General features: G+C 36.3%; 1 protein-coding gene across 2 annotated transcripts in view; it reads right to left on the bottom strand.

The window, feature by feature from the left end:
* The window catches only part of ALCAM (activated leukocyte cell adhesion molecule), a 213,674-nt gene that overhangs the window by 12,852 nt on the left and 183,319 nt on the right, over positions 1 to 17,503 (bottom strand). The window contains exons 9-14 of one of the 2 annotated variants that reach the window (XM_049628113.1): positions 15,801 to 15,913; positions 13,426 to 13,561; positions 13,181 to 13,318; positions 10,394 to 10,522; positions 8,519 to 8,557; positions 8,109 to 8,226 (exon numbers count right to left, since the gene is read on the bottom strand). In XM_049628113.1, coding sequence (XP_049484070.1) covers positions 8,109 to 8,226; positions 8,519 to 8,557; positions 10,394 to 10,522; positions 13,181 to 13,318; positions 13,426 to 13,561; positions 15,801 to 15,913 — 673 coding nt within the window. The remainder of the gene's footprint in view (positions 1 to 8,108; positions 8,227 to 8,518; positions 8,558 to 10,393; positions 10,523 to 13,180; positions 13,319 to 13,425; positions 13,562 to 15,800; positions 15,914 to 17,503) is intronic. The other variant, XM_049628114.1, reaches the window with a different exon arrangement.

Below are 17,503 nucleotides of genomic sequence, written 5' to 3'. Positions count from 1 at the left end.
TTTTAAAGTGTACAAAGCAAAAAAAAAAAAAAAAAAAAAAAAAAAAACCAATTGTAATACAGAGACATATATATATATATATGAAAATAAAAATGTAAATGAAAAGCAAATATCTCCCTTCTTAAACTCACTCTCCAAAATTATAACTGCTAACACCCTTATAATGCCTTAATGTGCCAGGCACTGTTCTAAATGTGGTACAGATATTACAATGAGATTAATAAAATTGCTTGTGATCACACAGCTACTAAGTAGCAAAGCCAGGATTCAAACTCCAGGGGTCTTAGCATTCATGCACCATGTTACACAGTTATACAAATATGCTAAGTGTTAACCATCATGAAATGTGCTAAATAGAAATAACAATAGTGTGGTTGGTGGGGGAGGGGGTATATATTGTGTTTATGTACATGAGATTTACATAAATTTTATCACTGATCTTTCCATTTGTATTACTGAGACTCCACTCTACCTAGCAGGAAAAGCATTTAAAAATTATTCTGATTACTTTGGCTTGGTTTTTAAAATGATATAGTAAAAATAAATACAACTTTATGGATGTATCTTTTTTAATTTTGGAAAATAGCAGAGATTTGAAATAATTATAGAGATTATAAATACCTCTACTACTGGAAGAGGAAAAATTAATTTTTTTTAATGTTCATTTATTTTTGAGAGAGAGACTGAGTGTGAGCAGGGGAAGGGCAGAGAAAGAGGGACGCACAGAATCTGAAGGAGGCTCCAGGCTCCAAGCTCCGAGCTCTTGTCACACAGCCCGATGCAGGGCTCGAACTCACAACAGTGAGCCAAAGTCAGATGCTTAACCTGAGCCAAAGTTGGATGCTTAACCAACTGAGTCACCCAGACACCCTAGAAAAATTTATTTAAGTCATTCTCTTTAGCAAAATATTCTCCAGTCAATTGATTTGAAGGACAAGTTTAGGCATTTATGAAGAATGAGTGCTTAGGTCAAAATTATTATTGGTTGCCTTAAACTTTCTTCATTGTTCAGCTTGTATGTAACTTTAAGAGAACACTGAAATCATAGAATCGCAATAATCATGGAGGAAGCCCTCGAGGTGACCATCTAGACTAATCTGTGAGACTGAGTAAAGTCTTGGTCATAGGGTCAGAGGGCCTGGATTCTCATCCTCATGTGTCAAGTCTGAGTTGCAAGTGCTTGGACAAATACATCCTCTGAAGCATGCTTGCTCACCTATAAACAAGGAATAACAGGATCTGCTCGCAGGGCAGATATGAGGGTAAATGTGACAGTGGACAGCAAAGCCCTCAGCAGTGACAGAGGCTGACCAAACTGACGTGAGTCATGGAGCTGCTGCCCATGGCCATATAGCCGCTAAGTAGCAGAAGGGAGCTCAAACTTAAGTCTCAACTCTTCATTCTGTGTCATTTCCATAAATGCAGTGCCTATTAAGGGTTCAAACTGCTTTTAAATAACTTTTGAGAAGACTCTCCAACTTTTTTGGTGAGATTTCCCTCAGTATTATAGACTTGTTTTGAGATCTCCTTTGAAGGAGGTAGGGAACGTATAATGGTAGTATCAACTAAGTGTGCCTTCATTTTAACACTTCAGAGTTGCTAAGACATTAGACCCTAAATGTTCTCACCACAAAATGAGGTGATAATTATGTGACATGATGGAGGTGGTAGCTAATACTCTGGTGGTAACCTTATCACCATATATAAATGTATCGAATCAATATGTCGTCCACCTTATTAACCAATGTTGTATGTCAACTACGACCGCATTAAAAAAATAATTTAGTGGGGAATGAAGAAGTTTGGCAAAGTGAAGGAGGGTGAGAGTGGCAGTCCTAACCAATGCATCACAATCTTGCGAGGTGGTATTATGAAAAGATAAATAAAATGTTACACTAGAATTGCACATTTGGAAAACAAAAAAATACGCATTTAAAATAACTTGCACATGGAAGAGTTCATAAGATTTTAGGATTTTCAAAAGCAGACTTACGTATAACAAATTTGAAAACTCTTTCAGAGGGAGCATGAGTAATCGTTAAAACTTCCTAGGTAGAGGGACGTTTTCTGCGATTTCTCATTTCTGGCATGCCTGGCAGACTCCACAGAATGGCACTAAGGCTACTGGCATTTAAGCCTGGGACCCTGAGAGTGTGGAATTGCCTCTTTCAGCAAACTGGCCATTGATACCTGTGCAGGCAATTAAGGTCATATCCAAGAGAATAGTTATTTTTCTTCCTTCCCTGGTCACAGCTCTCAGCAAAGTGAGTTTCCTCCTGGGCCAAGCTTAATAAAGAGTTAGAGGATAGGAGGGCTCTAGTCCCTGTGTCTCAGAAGAAGACTTGTCAGCATTTTCTGGGTTTGAAGAAGGAAAAGAAGAAAAATAAATAGTTCGTCTTATTATTGCTACTTCCAACTTCATATCCTTAGGAATTTCTAAGACTCACTAAAGAAACTCTCTGCTAAAATAGGAAATCCTTAAGTCTTCAGTAAAAATCTCAAAAAATGGCCTTTCGTTTAGGCCAATAGTGAATATGGGGACCATCTATTACATAAACAATTAGAGAATTAAAATAAATGTAACAATTCTGAATATGCAACAAAAACAGGATGCCACCTGCAGCCTTACTGTTCAAAATGTTTCCTTAAGGTGGGTAATGTTGGTATAGCACATAGCTTGGCTCAGGGAACAAGGCTTCCCTTCACTTTTGAAGAGAAAACATATTTGAAATTTTAAAAAAATGAAACGTGTATATATAGACAGCTAGAAAAGATTTTAAAAATTGAAAACATTATATTTCGATGCAAGCCCTTTCCTCTGGAAACATCTCAGGTAATATCTAGCAGGGGAGAAGAGGGTCACGGATGGATGGTTCTGCCCTTTGAATGGCCAATGACCTTGTGATTGATCGACTGGATGAAGACTCTAGCATTTCTACATTATCTTATTTTCCCTCTAGTCCACTGTTATTTATGGTTTGATAGACTAATGGGGCATTTTCTTTTCTCCCTTCTTCTGGCTGCCTGCTAGGTTATGGAAAGAAACCAATATTTGGATTAGCCCAATTTCTTTTTTTTTTTTTCTTTTCTTGAGAGAGAGCAAAGAGGGGGAGGGGCAGAGGAAGAGAGAGAGCGAGAGCGAGAGCGAGAGCGAGAGAGAAAGAGAGAGAGAGAGAATCTGAAGCAGGCTCCACATACAGCCTGACACAGGGCTTCATCCCATCACCATGGGATCATGACCTGAGACGAAATCAAGAGTCGGGGGCTCTCAACCAACTGGCCCACCTAGGTGTCCAAGGATTAGCCCAATTTATAACACAAGGAGAGAGGCCATGTCAGGCCTGCATTTTAAAGCACACTTTCCCATCCCTCGCACTATATTAAATGCCAGTAACCAATCCAAGTCAGATAAATTTTAATTCCAAAGAAGTTTTGAAGCAGCAAAATATATTTGAAACTACATGGGGATATGGAATAATATACTGCACGCACTACCTTGAGCAGGTTAATTTCACAAGGACTTGGACACTGTGAAATAGGGTTACCTGCATTTAACTCATTAAATTGTTGAGAATTTCAGTTAAAAAAAATAAATAGAAAAAAGACTAGTAGGTGCTTATATAGCAATAAATGAGGAAAGTCATTAAAAATGTGCTATAAATGGTCCTCCAGCACTATCTTCTCAATTTATTCAGTAGGGGGTCAGTTTTCCCTCGTGGGAACATGCATTTGATTTTAGAGTGAGTATTGATTGGAAAGAGAATTCAGTTAAAATCAAGTTTCTTACAAGATCTTGTTCTACACATCAAGAGATACTAATGAGAAACATTTTAGAAAGGCTTAATAGCATGGTTAAGAAACAAATAACATTGTTTCTTAAAATTTCAGGGTTTTAGGCAAGTCTTCTTTAGTCTTTTTGCCAATTTAAGACTGTCTCTGTTTTTTTTTTTTTCTGAGGCAGTAATATAGCATTACACAAGGCAGAACTGACAAGATATTTGTGATTTTTAAACTTACAGCTTGTCTACATATTACAGAAAAACTTCATGAAAATAGTCATGAGTTCCACAGTTGCAAAAGATAAATCGCTTGGTAAGTTTCCAAGATTCACACAATGTGTATTTTGAGATTACAAATGTCTGGTTAATGCTTACTCGCAGTTTAGTGATAAGAAGTATGGTGGTCAGGGGTCTCTTAAATGCAACCAACCTGGAAATTATGGTTTTAATAAATGCCTGAATAAGTTAGTGGTTACATTATGCTGCCTTTCTATTTTTCCTTTATCTTTGGCTTTTAATTTTTCATTAGTTATTGTACTCCAAGATATGCAAGAGAGGATTTGGAACTCAAAGAGTAACATTTAACTTTGAGGAGCTAAAAACAATGTTCAGAGGACAGAATTAAGAGAAATGGAGAAAATAATAAAATATAATAATTTGTTAATGTTTATTTATTATTTTTGAGAGAATGCAAGTGGAGGAGAGGCAGTGAGAGAGGGGAAGAGAGGATCCAAAGTAGGCTCCATGCTGACAGCAGGCTTGAACTCATGAACTGTGAGATCATGACTGAGCTGAAATCATATGTTCAACCGAGCCACCCAGGCACCCCAATAAAAAATAATAATTGAATAGCCTCTATTTCTTTAATATTCTCCTATCTGTTAGACAGCTAGAAATGAAGTTAGTCAATTAATGCTTTTTGCGTAGTACTATGAATTAATTCTCTATATACATGGGAAATGATCAGTCATCCATTTTCATTATTAAAAAACATCCAACTTAAGGAAAATAACTTGTAATGAGAAATCATATGATTTAAAGCAGCAGAGGAATCACCGTGAGTCCTTACTCTACAATGAATATACCAGATCACAATGCCAAGCATGACTGCTAAGCATTTCTTGTTGCAATTCTTCATATCTGAAATAGATACGAATATATGCAGCTCATACTAATGGAATGGGGAATGCATGTTAGCTAAGTGGCCACTAGGCATATTAACAAATGTACTCTTAAGTTCTACTTGGGCATGAAAGATTGCTTCTCTCTTCTTTCTCCACTGACTTTTAAAACTGCCAATGCAAAGAACTTCTAAATGCCGCTTAAACCTTCCTGCTCTGGGAACTGTGTAACTGAGACTTTTAAATAAGATGTCTAACTTGTAATCTTTGTTCAAAGTGTTTGCCATAATGGTGACTTGCAACATTATTGATGGTATTATTTTTCAAAATGGTAAACATAGGGTTATATATCTGGGGAAAAGCTCTGGACTATATGTTTATTAAAAATCTCTCAGAGCCATGTAAAATGGTGATGAATTAGCTGATGACAGCAATGAAACCCTTGTAGTGATTTGTAAAGTCGAAATTATTATATAGAAAAGAAGAAAGAAAGAGAGTATAGTACAGCCCAAAATGATGTAGCAATTCTTAACTTGAAAGCTCTTATTATGAATGTGCAACTTACTCTGGACACAAGGATTAACAATGACTCATGTTGCAAAAATGCTGGCTTATCTCAGAGGGCACTAGCAAGGAATAAGTAATCAGGAATGCAAAATACTTAGCAAATCTGAATAGTTCCACAATTCTTCATAAAAATGCTCTGATGCTTGGGATGAGAATTGCAATTTATTACTTTGATTACCAATAATAATAACTCTGGCAAAGTTGATGTACTTTTCAATTAAATAACAGTTATTTAGACAAATGTTCAAGTCAGATGGTAAAATCTGCTCTTAATTTAATGAGGCACTTTAAAGGAAATTCATGAAGTCTTAACCCTTAACCTAAAGACACTATGAGGCCAAGTGTCCAGAATTTATTTATCCATGATTTTAATTTTCGGTCACCATGATAATAGCCAATGAAGTAACAATAAAAAAAAATCCTACACACATAATTTTTTTATTCATGGAAAAATAAATGGGGTCTAATGAGATCCTGGCAATTAGAATAGGATGATTAAAAACATTGCGGGAGCTCCAAAAATTCAGCATTTATTTTGTCATAATGTAGAGAACTGCCGTTTATTTTTCAGCTCAGTTCCAGGATACAGAGAAATTTCATTTTTATTCTTTTAAGAAATAAAATTACATTGGAATGCATCAGAAATCTGAAGTAAATAAAAGGGAAATACTCCAGAGTCCAAGCTGTTAGGTTTGTGAATACTTTATAGTGAATTATAAAGGGAGAATAGGATTTTGACCATCAAGAAACCTCTACAGATAGAAGAATTTTTTATTAGATATTGTCTCTGAGCAACAGTTTGCGTTTCCTTTCATGCACAGGGAACAGGCCATCTTCTAAATTTTCCATAGAAACCACAGGCACAAACCCACATAAAGTGTTGGCAGGTAAAATGTACACTGACAAAAAGAATACATTTGTTACCAAGTGATAGTGGGACTGCTCAAGATTGAGGAGTGAGGTGCCAAGATCAAAAGGGACTGTGCCCCTACGTGAGAGTGAACGAGTACAACTATAACACATACCAGGAACATACATGATGAAAACAAACCAAAAAACCAAAACCAAACCAAACAAAAACAAAAACAAAAACAAATCCCAAACCATGGAAAAAGTAAGGCATGGTGATAGACAATAAGACCTAGTAATTAAGCACAAAGATGCTAAAACAGCTCTGTCTTTAAACCAAATACAATTCCAGCCCTTACAAACTGTAACCTTAAGCAAGTAATTTAAAACTATTCTCTGCCTTAATTCTTTCAAATGTGAAATACGAATAATAATAGTATTTGCTTCAGAGATGAGCTGCAGGATCAAAACAGAACTCAATACAGGCTTATATTATGTGACTTTAAAGATTTCTAAGCTATTGCCTCTCTTTGATGGCAGCTCCATTGGAATATTGCTTCACCGAAATTGCTTTCTTTACAAGGTAACATCATGGGTCTTAGTTAAGTCTGCTTTTTCTTTTCATTTTCTTTTAAGTCAACTTACCTGAGTTGTTGAAAGGGGTTATATCAGACATCAAGAAAATAGAAAACTAAGTCCGAAGCTGCCACTAGCTGTACACACCCCCCTTGCAAAAATCAATTTCCTCATGTATGAAACCAACGGTATGCGACAGAATCACTAATGAAACTAAAAACGCAAAACTCTAGAACCCCATCTCTGCCCTTCCACATCTGAATCTGGGGCCAAGGCTGGGGTGATGAGGAGTATTAGGCGTGTGTGTATGTGAAGAATCTTCATTGGTTAATCGGATTTGCATTATAAACCACTATTAGATCATTTGTAAAGTTGGTTCTAACTGGATTATTTTATGAGTAATAATTTTTAACCTAAATAATTTTTTAAGTAGTCTTGGTACTTTGTTTAATTGTCTTTTTAAATTACAGACAAAAAAAAAAATGATGATTTTTTTTTTTTCTGAGTTAGATCCTTTTATGGACCTAAGTGACTTAACTAGAATAGGGGAGAAGTGACAAGATAATACTATCTCACCAGCAGTTTCACTGCTGGCCAGAACTGTCACTGCAGACACCTGGCCATTCCCACAGGATGTACTAACCATTTTTTAAAATGTTCATTTATTTATTTTTGAGACAGAGAAAGGGAGGGAGGGAGAACAAGCAGGAGATGGCCAGAGAGAGAGAGGGAAACACAGAATCTGAAGCAGGCTCCAGGCTCTGAGCTGTCAGTGCAGAGCCCAATGAGGGGCTTGAACCCATGAACCATGAGATCATGACCTGAGCCAAAGTTGGACGCTTAACCGACTAAGACACCCAGTACCCCTGTACTAACCATTTTTAATTCCTCTCTACCAACCTCAGCCAAATGGCTTAGAATGGCCGACTTTTTTAGCAGCATGTGCTTTTTAATACCCACCGCCCCTGCCCCCCACACACACCAGCACTGAATTTAGACGACTGACTGAGAAAAATAAGGGGACACCTGTGAAATCACACCCCAAGCGAATTCCCCGATGCTGACAAAGCAGTCACTGTGAGCTGAAAGCAAAACACCATCAGCCCGATTTGGGGTACATGCCTTTCCTGTTACAGAAATTGTACACCCAGCTGACGTTAGCATCATTGACACACTGCATTTTCTCCCCAGGGACGTTAGTTTTTCCATAACTTACTTTGATTTCTTCATATACAGCCAGTAGACAACGCCAGCAACCAGGGCAGCGAGGAGGAGACCAACTACGATTCCCACAATTAGTTTTGCCTGGTCATTCACCTTTTCTCTGTTTTCATCTACAACAGAGAAGAAAAGTCCATGCAATTACAGACACCGCCAAGGATTTCTGAAAAGAAGTCAATCTGGCTATTATTTCTTATTAAGAATAATTAAGGCTTACTACTACTATGAGTAACATGCAAACTTGTGCTTTTAAAAGATAAAAGTTTTAGCATTCTTGCTATCTGGTCTCATTTGCTATTTTAATTCAAGTCAAAATTGTGGCAGCTAAGAAATTACTTATACAATGACACTTCATAAATCTTGAGCTGATAGTCAAGGAAGAAGAGTCGGCAGCATAGTACCTACCACTTATCTCGTCTGCCTCATCGTGCTCTGGAATACTTACTGAAATGAAAAATGTTAATATGAAATTAAAAACAAAATTTGTTGATATATGAAAGTCACCTTTACCATTATAGTATGATGTAATAATACTCAAAGATAAAATATCTATTCTACAGCTAAGGGTAGAAAAAAATTTACATTTAATAGAGCGTGAACTTCCCTACAAAGAAATTAATCTTGTTTTAAGGAGAGTCGTTAAAACTGCGAAGGTATTAATCTACCATAGAAAATTTCACAACTGACAAGCTTTAGTGTTAATCTGAAATCCGTATTAATTTCTCCACTATTTACCACCTTTTAATAGGGCTTTTTTTTCCTTAAGAGAAACAAGTTGCCATATATCACAATGCAGTGTTTCTCAACTTTTCCTGCCTCGGTGGAGAATTCATTTTTATCCTCTAGTGTCAGGGACTTGTCATTAGCTATGTTCTCACAGTGGTGGGGGCAGAGGTTAAAACTAGGGATGTTTCAGAGACAAAGAGGTATCCCATGTGATGTTTGCAGAAGCCCTCCAAATGACTCTGATAGCACCATGCTCCTGGCCCATTTTAAGAATTGCTGATGTGCTGGATTATCATCTAATATTAAACTACTTAAATATTCTTCTATGTGCATGGGCCTGCATCAGAACCTCCAGTGACATTTGTTAAAATGCAGATTCCCAGACCGTCCTCATATATACTATATTGGAATTTTAGGAGGTGCTCAGTGAAATTGAAAACAACTGTATTAAATGTTCATCAAGCCACTGCAAGGTCTAGAAACTGCTATTCAATGGGTTGGAATAAAAGAGAAACTTGTGTTCAGGAAGAAAGGATAAGTTCTTTTTGTAGGTTGGACAAATCAATACTTGCTAAATTGAATTTTGAGAAGTCAATGCACCTATTTTAGAGTTAAATTTGTTTGGTTCTTTTGTCCTGTCAATCCATCAGGCTTTTTTATATTTCCGTCATATTCTGTTAAGGCCCATTATCTCTACACAATTATTTTTTCCTAGCTCCAGCTAATTCCTAGTCAGTATATCCCTATCCTGGCTCATGTCACATACAGGATTCCAACTGAGTGAAAAATAAAGGTCTGGAAGGTCAGTTAGCATCCTGTCCAGAACCAAGCCTCATTCCAGGCTGGTCCTGACTTAATGTTGACCGGTGATAGAAACAACGACAAATTTGAAGATGATAGATAATTTCAAATTAAGTGAAAATTGTTTTCAGAAGAAGTTGCTCAACATGTCAGATTTTTTCACTTTTCTAAGATAATTGCATTGATCTAATTTGTAGTCATGACTCAAATATCATCTTCAAAAGCATCAACTTTGGAAGCTGGATTTCATAAATTCGAGTATCGGTTTTCTATCAGTTTGCTAAATGACTAAGCATGTGGCATTCCTATTCAAAATAAAGGTGGGATAAATACCTCAAAGAATTGGAATGCAAAGTAATAGATTAAAGGGAATTAAAATTTTACCAAAATTAAAACTGTTAAAAGGTGTTTTCAGATAGTCTTTGAATTATCTCTATTCGGAACACAAAACACGGATTAAAAAAGAGCAACTCAGTTCTTATCCTCTGTTGCTCTTGGGAAGTATACCTGGACAAGATAAGGTCTCTGGACTAATAAAACATGAAATGATTTAACTGTCAAGACAAGGATAGTACAAGGATGGACACCGGGAAAAGAAAAAAGAAAAGAGCCTATGATGATGACACCAAATGCAAAATAAATAAATAAAACTTACCATAATGCAGTACAGGAAGATGGAATTGAAGATTTTAAACTAATGAAGAATAACTTCAAATTTTCTTACTTTTTTAATGCCATAAATGAAATACTCACTAGCAGAGACATTCAAGGAGTTTACTGTTCTCTCCAGCTGGTTTTCTGCTGTGCAAGTTAATGTAACATTCTCTTCGGGGGAAATGATAATTTTACTATAATACCTGCCATTTATATAAGGAGATTCCTCTGTCTGGAAAAGAAGAAGGAAGATGAACTTAGAAGTATAGATTAAACACATGGAAAAGAGTAATACTGAGTGAACCAGGAGAGGTGCTTTGTAGTGCTATCTGGTGTTCAAGGATATATATAAGGTCAACGATAAAAGGCCAATTCAGGTTTCTATCTACAGCAGGGAAGGAAAGATTAGTGGATCCAAAATCAAATTTCTGTTTATTCTTCTATTCTGTTTATTCTTTTATTGTAATTATTAAATTAATTAAACTCTTTCTGTTTTTTCGAGATTCTCAGGCTAGTTAGTACTTTGGCGTGATAGTACTTGTCTCAAAATGATTAATCAGCAATGATCTAATCACTGGTTTTCTCTTAATACATTTAAGAATTTAACTTTTATTTGTAAATTATGTCATTGTTTTTAACTTCAGGGGTTAATTCCTTTATCTTCAACATTATATCTAAGTACTTACATATGTATGATTTGCTCATGGGAAAATCAAACTATTTTTTCTTGTTTCCTGAGCTAAATACAGAATGGGTTCTTTTTCAGTGACTGGTAAGTTCATTTGTTTTTTGTGAGGTGTTAATGAGGACAATCATTGCAATTCAATTCCTCCAAAAATAAGAGATAATTCACTTTATTTGTATTTTTTATTTTTTTAAGCAATCTCTACACCCAGCATGGGGCTTGAATTTACAAACCTGAGATCAAAAGTCGTGTGCACCACTGACTGAGCCACCCAGTTGCTCCGAGACAATTCACTTTAATCTCTTTCCCAGGACTTGGCTCCAAGGGCCAACTGGATTAAAGCAAATATGTACTTGGACTCTTTTCTGAGTTGTGTTATGCCACCATGTCCTACATTGTTCTTTGCTTCCTCCAACTACACTGTAAGAGCCTTGAGGTCATAGGATAGTCTCTTGCTTAGGGAGATTATCTAGTCCCTGGGACAGGAGTGGTTAGAGGCATCAGTAGTTATAAAATAATAGATTCACCATGTGACTGAGCAGGGAACAAATAAAAGATTATGGATGGATCAGCACAAATCTAGAACAAGAAAAATAACATATCACTTAGTGGGCCAGAATCAATCCTTCTCCTTGACAATGAAGAATGGCATTGTTATTTTTATCCTCATAGTAAGTTCACATGCTACTTTTCCACTTCCCACTAGTATTTCTCACATGACTTTCTCACTGAGTCTTTGCTGTTGTTTTATCTCTGTAAAATGTATTTATTCATTTCAAGGGTGGCCTTTTAAATCTTTCTATCTGTTCATCAAATATCTGTTGTGTGCTTATTTTTCTATTTTCCAGTATATAAAGGTGTTTTTTTTTTTTTGCTACAATTATCACTGAATTGAACTAGAAACAAAAATAATAGAACAGAAAACAGTCATTTTTGATGCTAAAAAAAACATAGATCTGTACGCTGTCAGCAATTCTGGTGTTTCTTGTTTTTTTTTCTGAAATAAAAAAACTGAATTTCCTTAGAGTCAAAGTGTCTAGAGACATTTTGCCTTCCTCATGTATGCTGCCTTGTGTGTCCCCATCACACCCAATCAAATCAGGAGTCATTTGCTTCAAGTATGTCCACTCCTTTGGTGACCTTCCATACTTGGAGTTATGCAAATACATATGCATCACTCACAGGTAAAAGAGCCAAAATTCACCTTGCTCTGCAAAATTATGTTGTATAAGCTGGACCAGCCGCCCAACTTCCATGGCAGAGAAAGAGTGGAAATTTTAACTTAAAACTAAATGCAACTCTGCTTTATGAATGCCTTCTCGGATTTCAATTGTGTCCAAAGCTGGGAAGAAGGCAGCACAGAAGATTCAGATAATCAAATGGCACTGCTGGGTGTTCCTAAAGAGTCTTTAACTGACTCCACTAAGAACAGGGCCATGAAAACTACCGTAGAGAAAATGGAATGAACAAGTATGTCAGTAACCCAAGCAGACTAGCAATTTAATGGGATGACAGTACTGAACCCCTAGTGACAGGTCAGATTCTATTATTATTATTATTTCTGTCAAACAGAAAATTATTGGTAGTGTCCATAAGTTATTAGCCCTTTGCTATTATTAAAATGTCCTGACAAAGGTACAAATATTAAAGTTTGCTTTATGTCTACTTTTGTTCAGAAGGAAACATCCTAGAGAGACACTATCTATTTAGCCAGCCTTATTCTGGCCCTAGCCTTGGCATACACAAATTAGACCATATGTTTACAAATGGTGACTGTGTTCTTCACCACCCCTCAGGGCCCAGTTTTAAGAAGAAATATCCCTTAACGTGCATAAGTAAGCAAAGTAATGGAGGCCACTTATACTCAGATGTGTAAGTTTATGATGCAGAAAAGTGTATACCTTAATGTTTTAATCACTCAAGTTTCAGAAATTAATGACCATGGAACAGCACTCAGTTTACATTCTTTTAAAAACAGATACTGACCACAACATAATGATTCTTCCCTTCTCCATGGCCCTGGGATTTAAAATTTCTCTTTGAGCCATGTTCTTTCCTTCGGAAAAATTAGGAAGTTAGCAAAAGCTTCCTCTGAGAATATACTGCAAATTTCATGTTGCTAACAAGCTAGCCTACAGTTTAGGTACTTCAGTAAAACCCCACATCATACCAAGTACAGCACATAACAAGAAGACAAATACTTGCTTGGTTTATGACGCTTCCACTGCCAGTAATTGTCCACTGTATAGCTGGCTTCGGAAAACCTTCCACATGGCAGATTATTGTTTTAGACAGTCCACTGGGATCAGTTTTCTTTGTCATTTTGATTTGAGGTTTTCCTGCAATATCATTACAATTAAAGTAAGATGTTGAACAGAGCTCTTAAGAGAAACTAGATACCAAATTCTCAAAGAAAATTTTGAATTGGTGTGCCAGTATTTATTACCTTCTACGATCAGTGTCAACGACTCTCTTTTCTTTAGGCCTTCCACCTCCTGCAGAGCAGTTTCACAGACATAGTTTCCAGCGTCCTGATAATGGAGACTAGAAAATGATGGGCTAGATCGAAGCCTGATGTTATCCTGATTAAATAAGAAGTTAATTACTTCATATGGTCCACATGTATTTATTAGATAATCATGGAGCCTAAAATTATTCTTCTGGGTCTAAAGAAAAGGCAAGTTCCTTTTTCTTAACTTCAGATGCTTTCAAAAATAGATTTCCCTTTTCCTTTGTAGTTTTACAGATTAAGTTTTATTTCACTGTCTTATTTACTGAATTTATAATTTGGAACAAATTCATACACTTCTAAGACTCAGTTTCCTTATTATTGAAGTAGGATAATAATCTTACCATACTGAATTGTGAGGACTTAATTATATAAGTAATAAGAACTTTCAGGAAAGTTCCCAATTAATAACAGCTACCCCTTGTAGTAAATGTAGATGAACTAGTATTGAAAGACCCTGGAGACCCACACTATGTTATCAATGATAGGCATAAATGCTAGAAATGTCATTTTCTCAAGACATGGGATGCATTGCAGTGCCATGACAATCATGACAAAATGCTTTTTAAAGAAACCATTAATAACAGCTTACTATCCTAATTTCTATGAACAAATGAAATAGCATTTAATTTAAAAAATCACTTGATATACAGAAAACAATTCTATTATTACCAGTAATAGAAATTCTCTTAAGCAGAAAACTAAACACAATCTTAAAATCATGTGGTCTTTCCCCACTGTGAATTTTTCTCCACTCCTCATCAACTAATCAATGGCCAGGTAATCTTGATCATCCCTATTGACATTAGGCATTCAATTAACAACAGTGACTGCATCTGCAGATGTAGAAACTGGTTTAGCCAAGTAAATTTAGTTTCTCTAGTCCTGTAGTAAAACAAACTATGAGTGCTCATATGATTGCTGAGTAGTCTAGTTGCCTAGAATTTGTCTAGTCCTTTGACCATCAACGACTACAAATACATCCTATTAAATATGCAGTCTACAGAGTGACATTTTAATTATCTGAATGAACACAAGAAGAGTGAGGAGACTAAAAGAAAATAAAATACAAAGGTGAGCTTTACAAGAAAAAAACAAGTCACAGGGGATCTAGTGTTAAAAGAGATCAAAAAGCAATACAAGGGGTGCCTGGGTGGCTCAGTTGGTTAAGCACCCGACTTTGGCTCAGGTCACAATCTCATGGTTTGTGGATTCGAGTCCCGTGTCAGGCTCTATGCTGACAGCTCAGAGCCTGGAGCCTGCTTCGGATACTGTGTATCCCCCTCTCTCTGCCCCTCCCCTGTTCATTCTCTGTCTCTCTCTGTCTCTCAATAATAAATAAATGTTTAAAAAATTTTAAAAAATTGATACAAAATAATGTATATTTTCAGCAAGGAGAAATTCTAACAATATATTTTTTTATAAAGACAATTCTTGTCAACTCCTATGTGAAATGGTTTGTATGTGTTTGTCAACACATGCACTGGATGTTTAGATATACTAGCCAATGATTTTCTGGTGGGATTATAGTTACCATCTTTCCCTCTGGTGATAACCTTGTCTCAAGTTACCAATTACCAATCCTACTATGACACTCTAAAAAGAACAGTGATTAGGTTCCCAGTAATTGCTTACATTTCAGACAATTACAAGAATATAAGCACTCACTCAGGAAATACTGACCAAGTTCCACTGTGATCTACTATGGCCCAGGGATGAAAAGAGATCCCTACCTTCAAGGAGCTACTAATTCAATGAACTCACATTCAGACACTTAAGATCAGTTTCAGCAGAGAAGCTGAACATTGGGTGATCAGAAGCACAGCATTTACTGTACCCAGTGAGGCCTGAATTGGAATCTAACTCTGTCACTTGAGACCTTTCTGATTTCTCTCACACCAGCTTCTTTATGAATAACATGAGGATATAATAAATGTCTGCATATTTCATAGGGGTCTTGTGAGAATAATGTGGCTTAAAACACACTGAAAATTGTTAAGCTCTACAGCATGTAACTGCATACATGTGTGTGTCTGTGAGCATGTGTGTATGTGTAGAATTAGTAGATACACACAAATCAATGTCCCAAGGTAAAGTTCAGACAACCAATTATGGATGCCATAGTGTTGTTGAGTACCTCTAAAATTTGATTGTGACATCATTATATTATTATAATGTAGAGAAAGAGCATGAGTGTGGGCGTATAAACATATTACCCATGGATATACATATTTAGATGTCATATAAAATGCAAAAGAAGCCAAAAAGGAGTCAGTCCAAACAGTGTAACAGTACCAAGGAATCATACTTACTTTCATCCATACCACAGTTGCATTCCTACTAGCAGATATCGTGCATGACACAGGCAAGGCATCACCAATCTGCTTGGTCACTTCCCCACTTGGGTTTAAGGACAAATCCAAATCTGTGAAGCAGAAAATCTGCTTGAAATGCAAACTCCAGGAAAGGAAGATATTCAAAATATTTTTGAGAAGAAAAGATGAAAGAAAAAAAGTCCTTCTAACTGTAGTCAAAATTCAGAACTGATTTATGTGACCAAAATAACTGAACTGTAGCATAATAAGTCCAGTATTTCAAGCCAGCTTTGAGACTAGTTTGGACATGTGAATGGTCAATCTACTTGATTATGCATTTATTTGGAGTTAACATGACTGATGTTTTGACTGCATATAAGTATTCCCCTGGGGTCTATTACCTTAAGAAAAATATTTCTTAAATCACTTCTGGAAGAAACGAAAGATGATGACTGGGTAAATATTATAAAAAGAGTTGATAAGCCATGCCAGGAGAAAATCAAGTATATTTAGACAGCAGGTGATAATGTGAAAAACCATGAGGTAGTCTGTTTCTTCAGAGAGAACTGACTATAGTAGATTTTTTAAAAATGCTATTCCATTTCTCAGGCAGTTGAAATTTTAAATAAGATCAGTTGTTAGGTACATTCTTGGCAGGTATCATTTTTAAAATAGAGTATAAAAACATCTAAGTAGGCATAATCTTTCAGATGGAAAGTAATTTCTATAAAATCTTACTATCACAGTATGATCTGTATGAGGAAAATTTAATTCAATAGAACAAACATTTATTGTGCAGCTACTATGTTTCAAGCTCTGACAGGAGATACAGAAATGAATAGAAGCTTACAATTTACAATTTTTGAGGTAGAAGTAATACGCACTCAACTATGTGACTCTAATACAGCAGCAGCTCAATGAATATTTGTTGAAAAACTAAAGGAAGGGCTACAAATGGAGGTACAAGCAAAGACTTATGGGAGTGTAGAGAACAGAGCCAAACTGGGTTTCAAACCACTGATAAAGGCCTTGTATAGGAGGCAGTGTCTGCTTGTGGTCCCTGACTGTTGAGAAGGGCTTTGATAAATGGAGAAACAGGGAAACTCCTGCCACATAAACAAAGGCAAAGAGCTGAGGGTGTATGGCAGCTTTAATAGTGGTGAGTAATCTACTATGAATGATTATAACACATGAAAGATAAACCTATATAATTAGTAGAAGCCAGACCCTAAAGGACTGTGCTTACCTTGCTAAGAGTTGAGACTTTATTCTATGGCAGTGGGGATTTCCTATTGCACCCTGTGCTTTTCCTTGGTTTTACACATGTTATAACTTAAGTTCATTGATTGTAACATCCTTTTTAATACTTGTTTTTCCTGTTAGGGTGTAAGAACTATTGGGGTGCCTCAGTGGGTTAAGTGTCCAACTCTGGATTTTGGCTCAGCTCGTGATCTGTGGTTCATAGGATCGAGCGCTGTGTCAAGCTCCGCGCTGACAGCACGGAGCCTGCTTGGGATTCTCTCTCTTTCCCTCTCTCTCAAAATAAATAAACTTTAAAGAGATAAAAAATACATAAAGATTGTAAGAACTGTGAAGGTAGGAGCCATTCCTTGAGTTGTTACTGAGTATCCACAATGTCTGCTACATGGTAGGCTCTGAAACACAATTACTGAATGAAAGAAAGAAGCATGCTTTCGCCG

Source organism: Panthera uncia, chromosome C2 (genome assembly GCF_023721935.1).
Source record: "Panthera uncia isolate 11264 chromosome C2, Puncia_PCG_1.0, whole genome shotgun sequence".
Classification (NCBI taxonomy): domain Eukaryota; kingdom Metazoa; phylum Chordata; class Mammalia; order Carnivora; family Felidae; genus Panthera; species Panthera uncia.
This window is presented reverse-complemented; position numbering and strand designations above follow the sequence as displayed.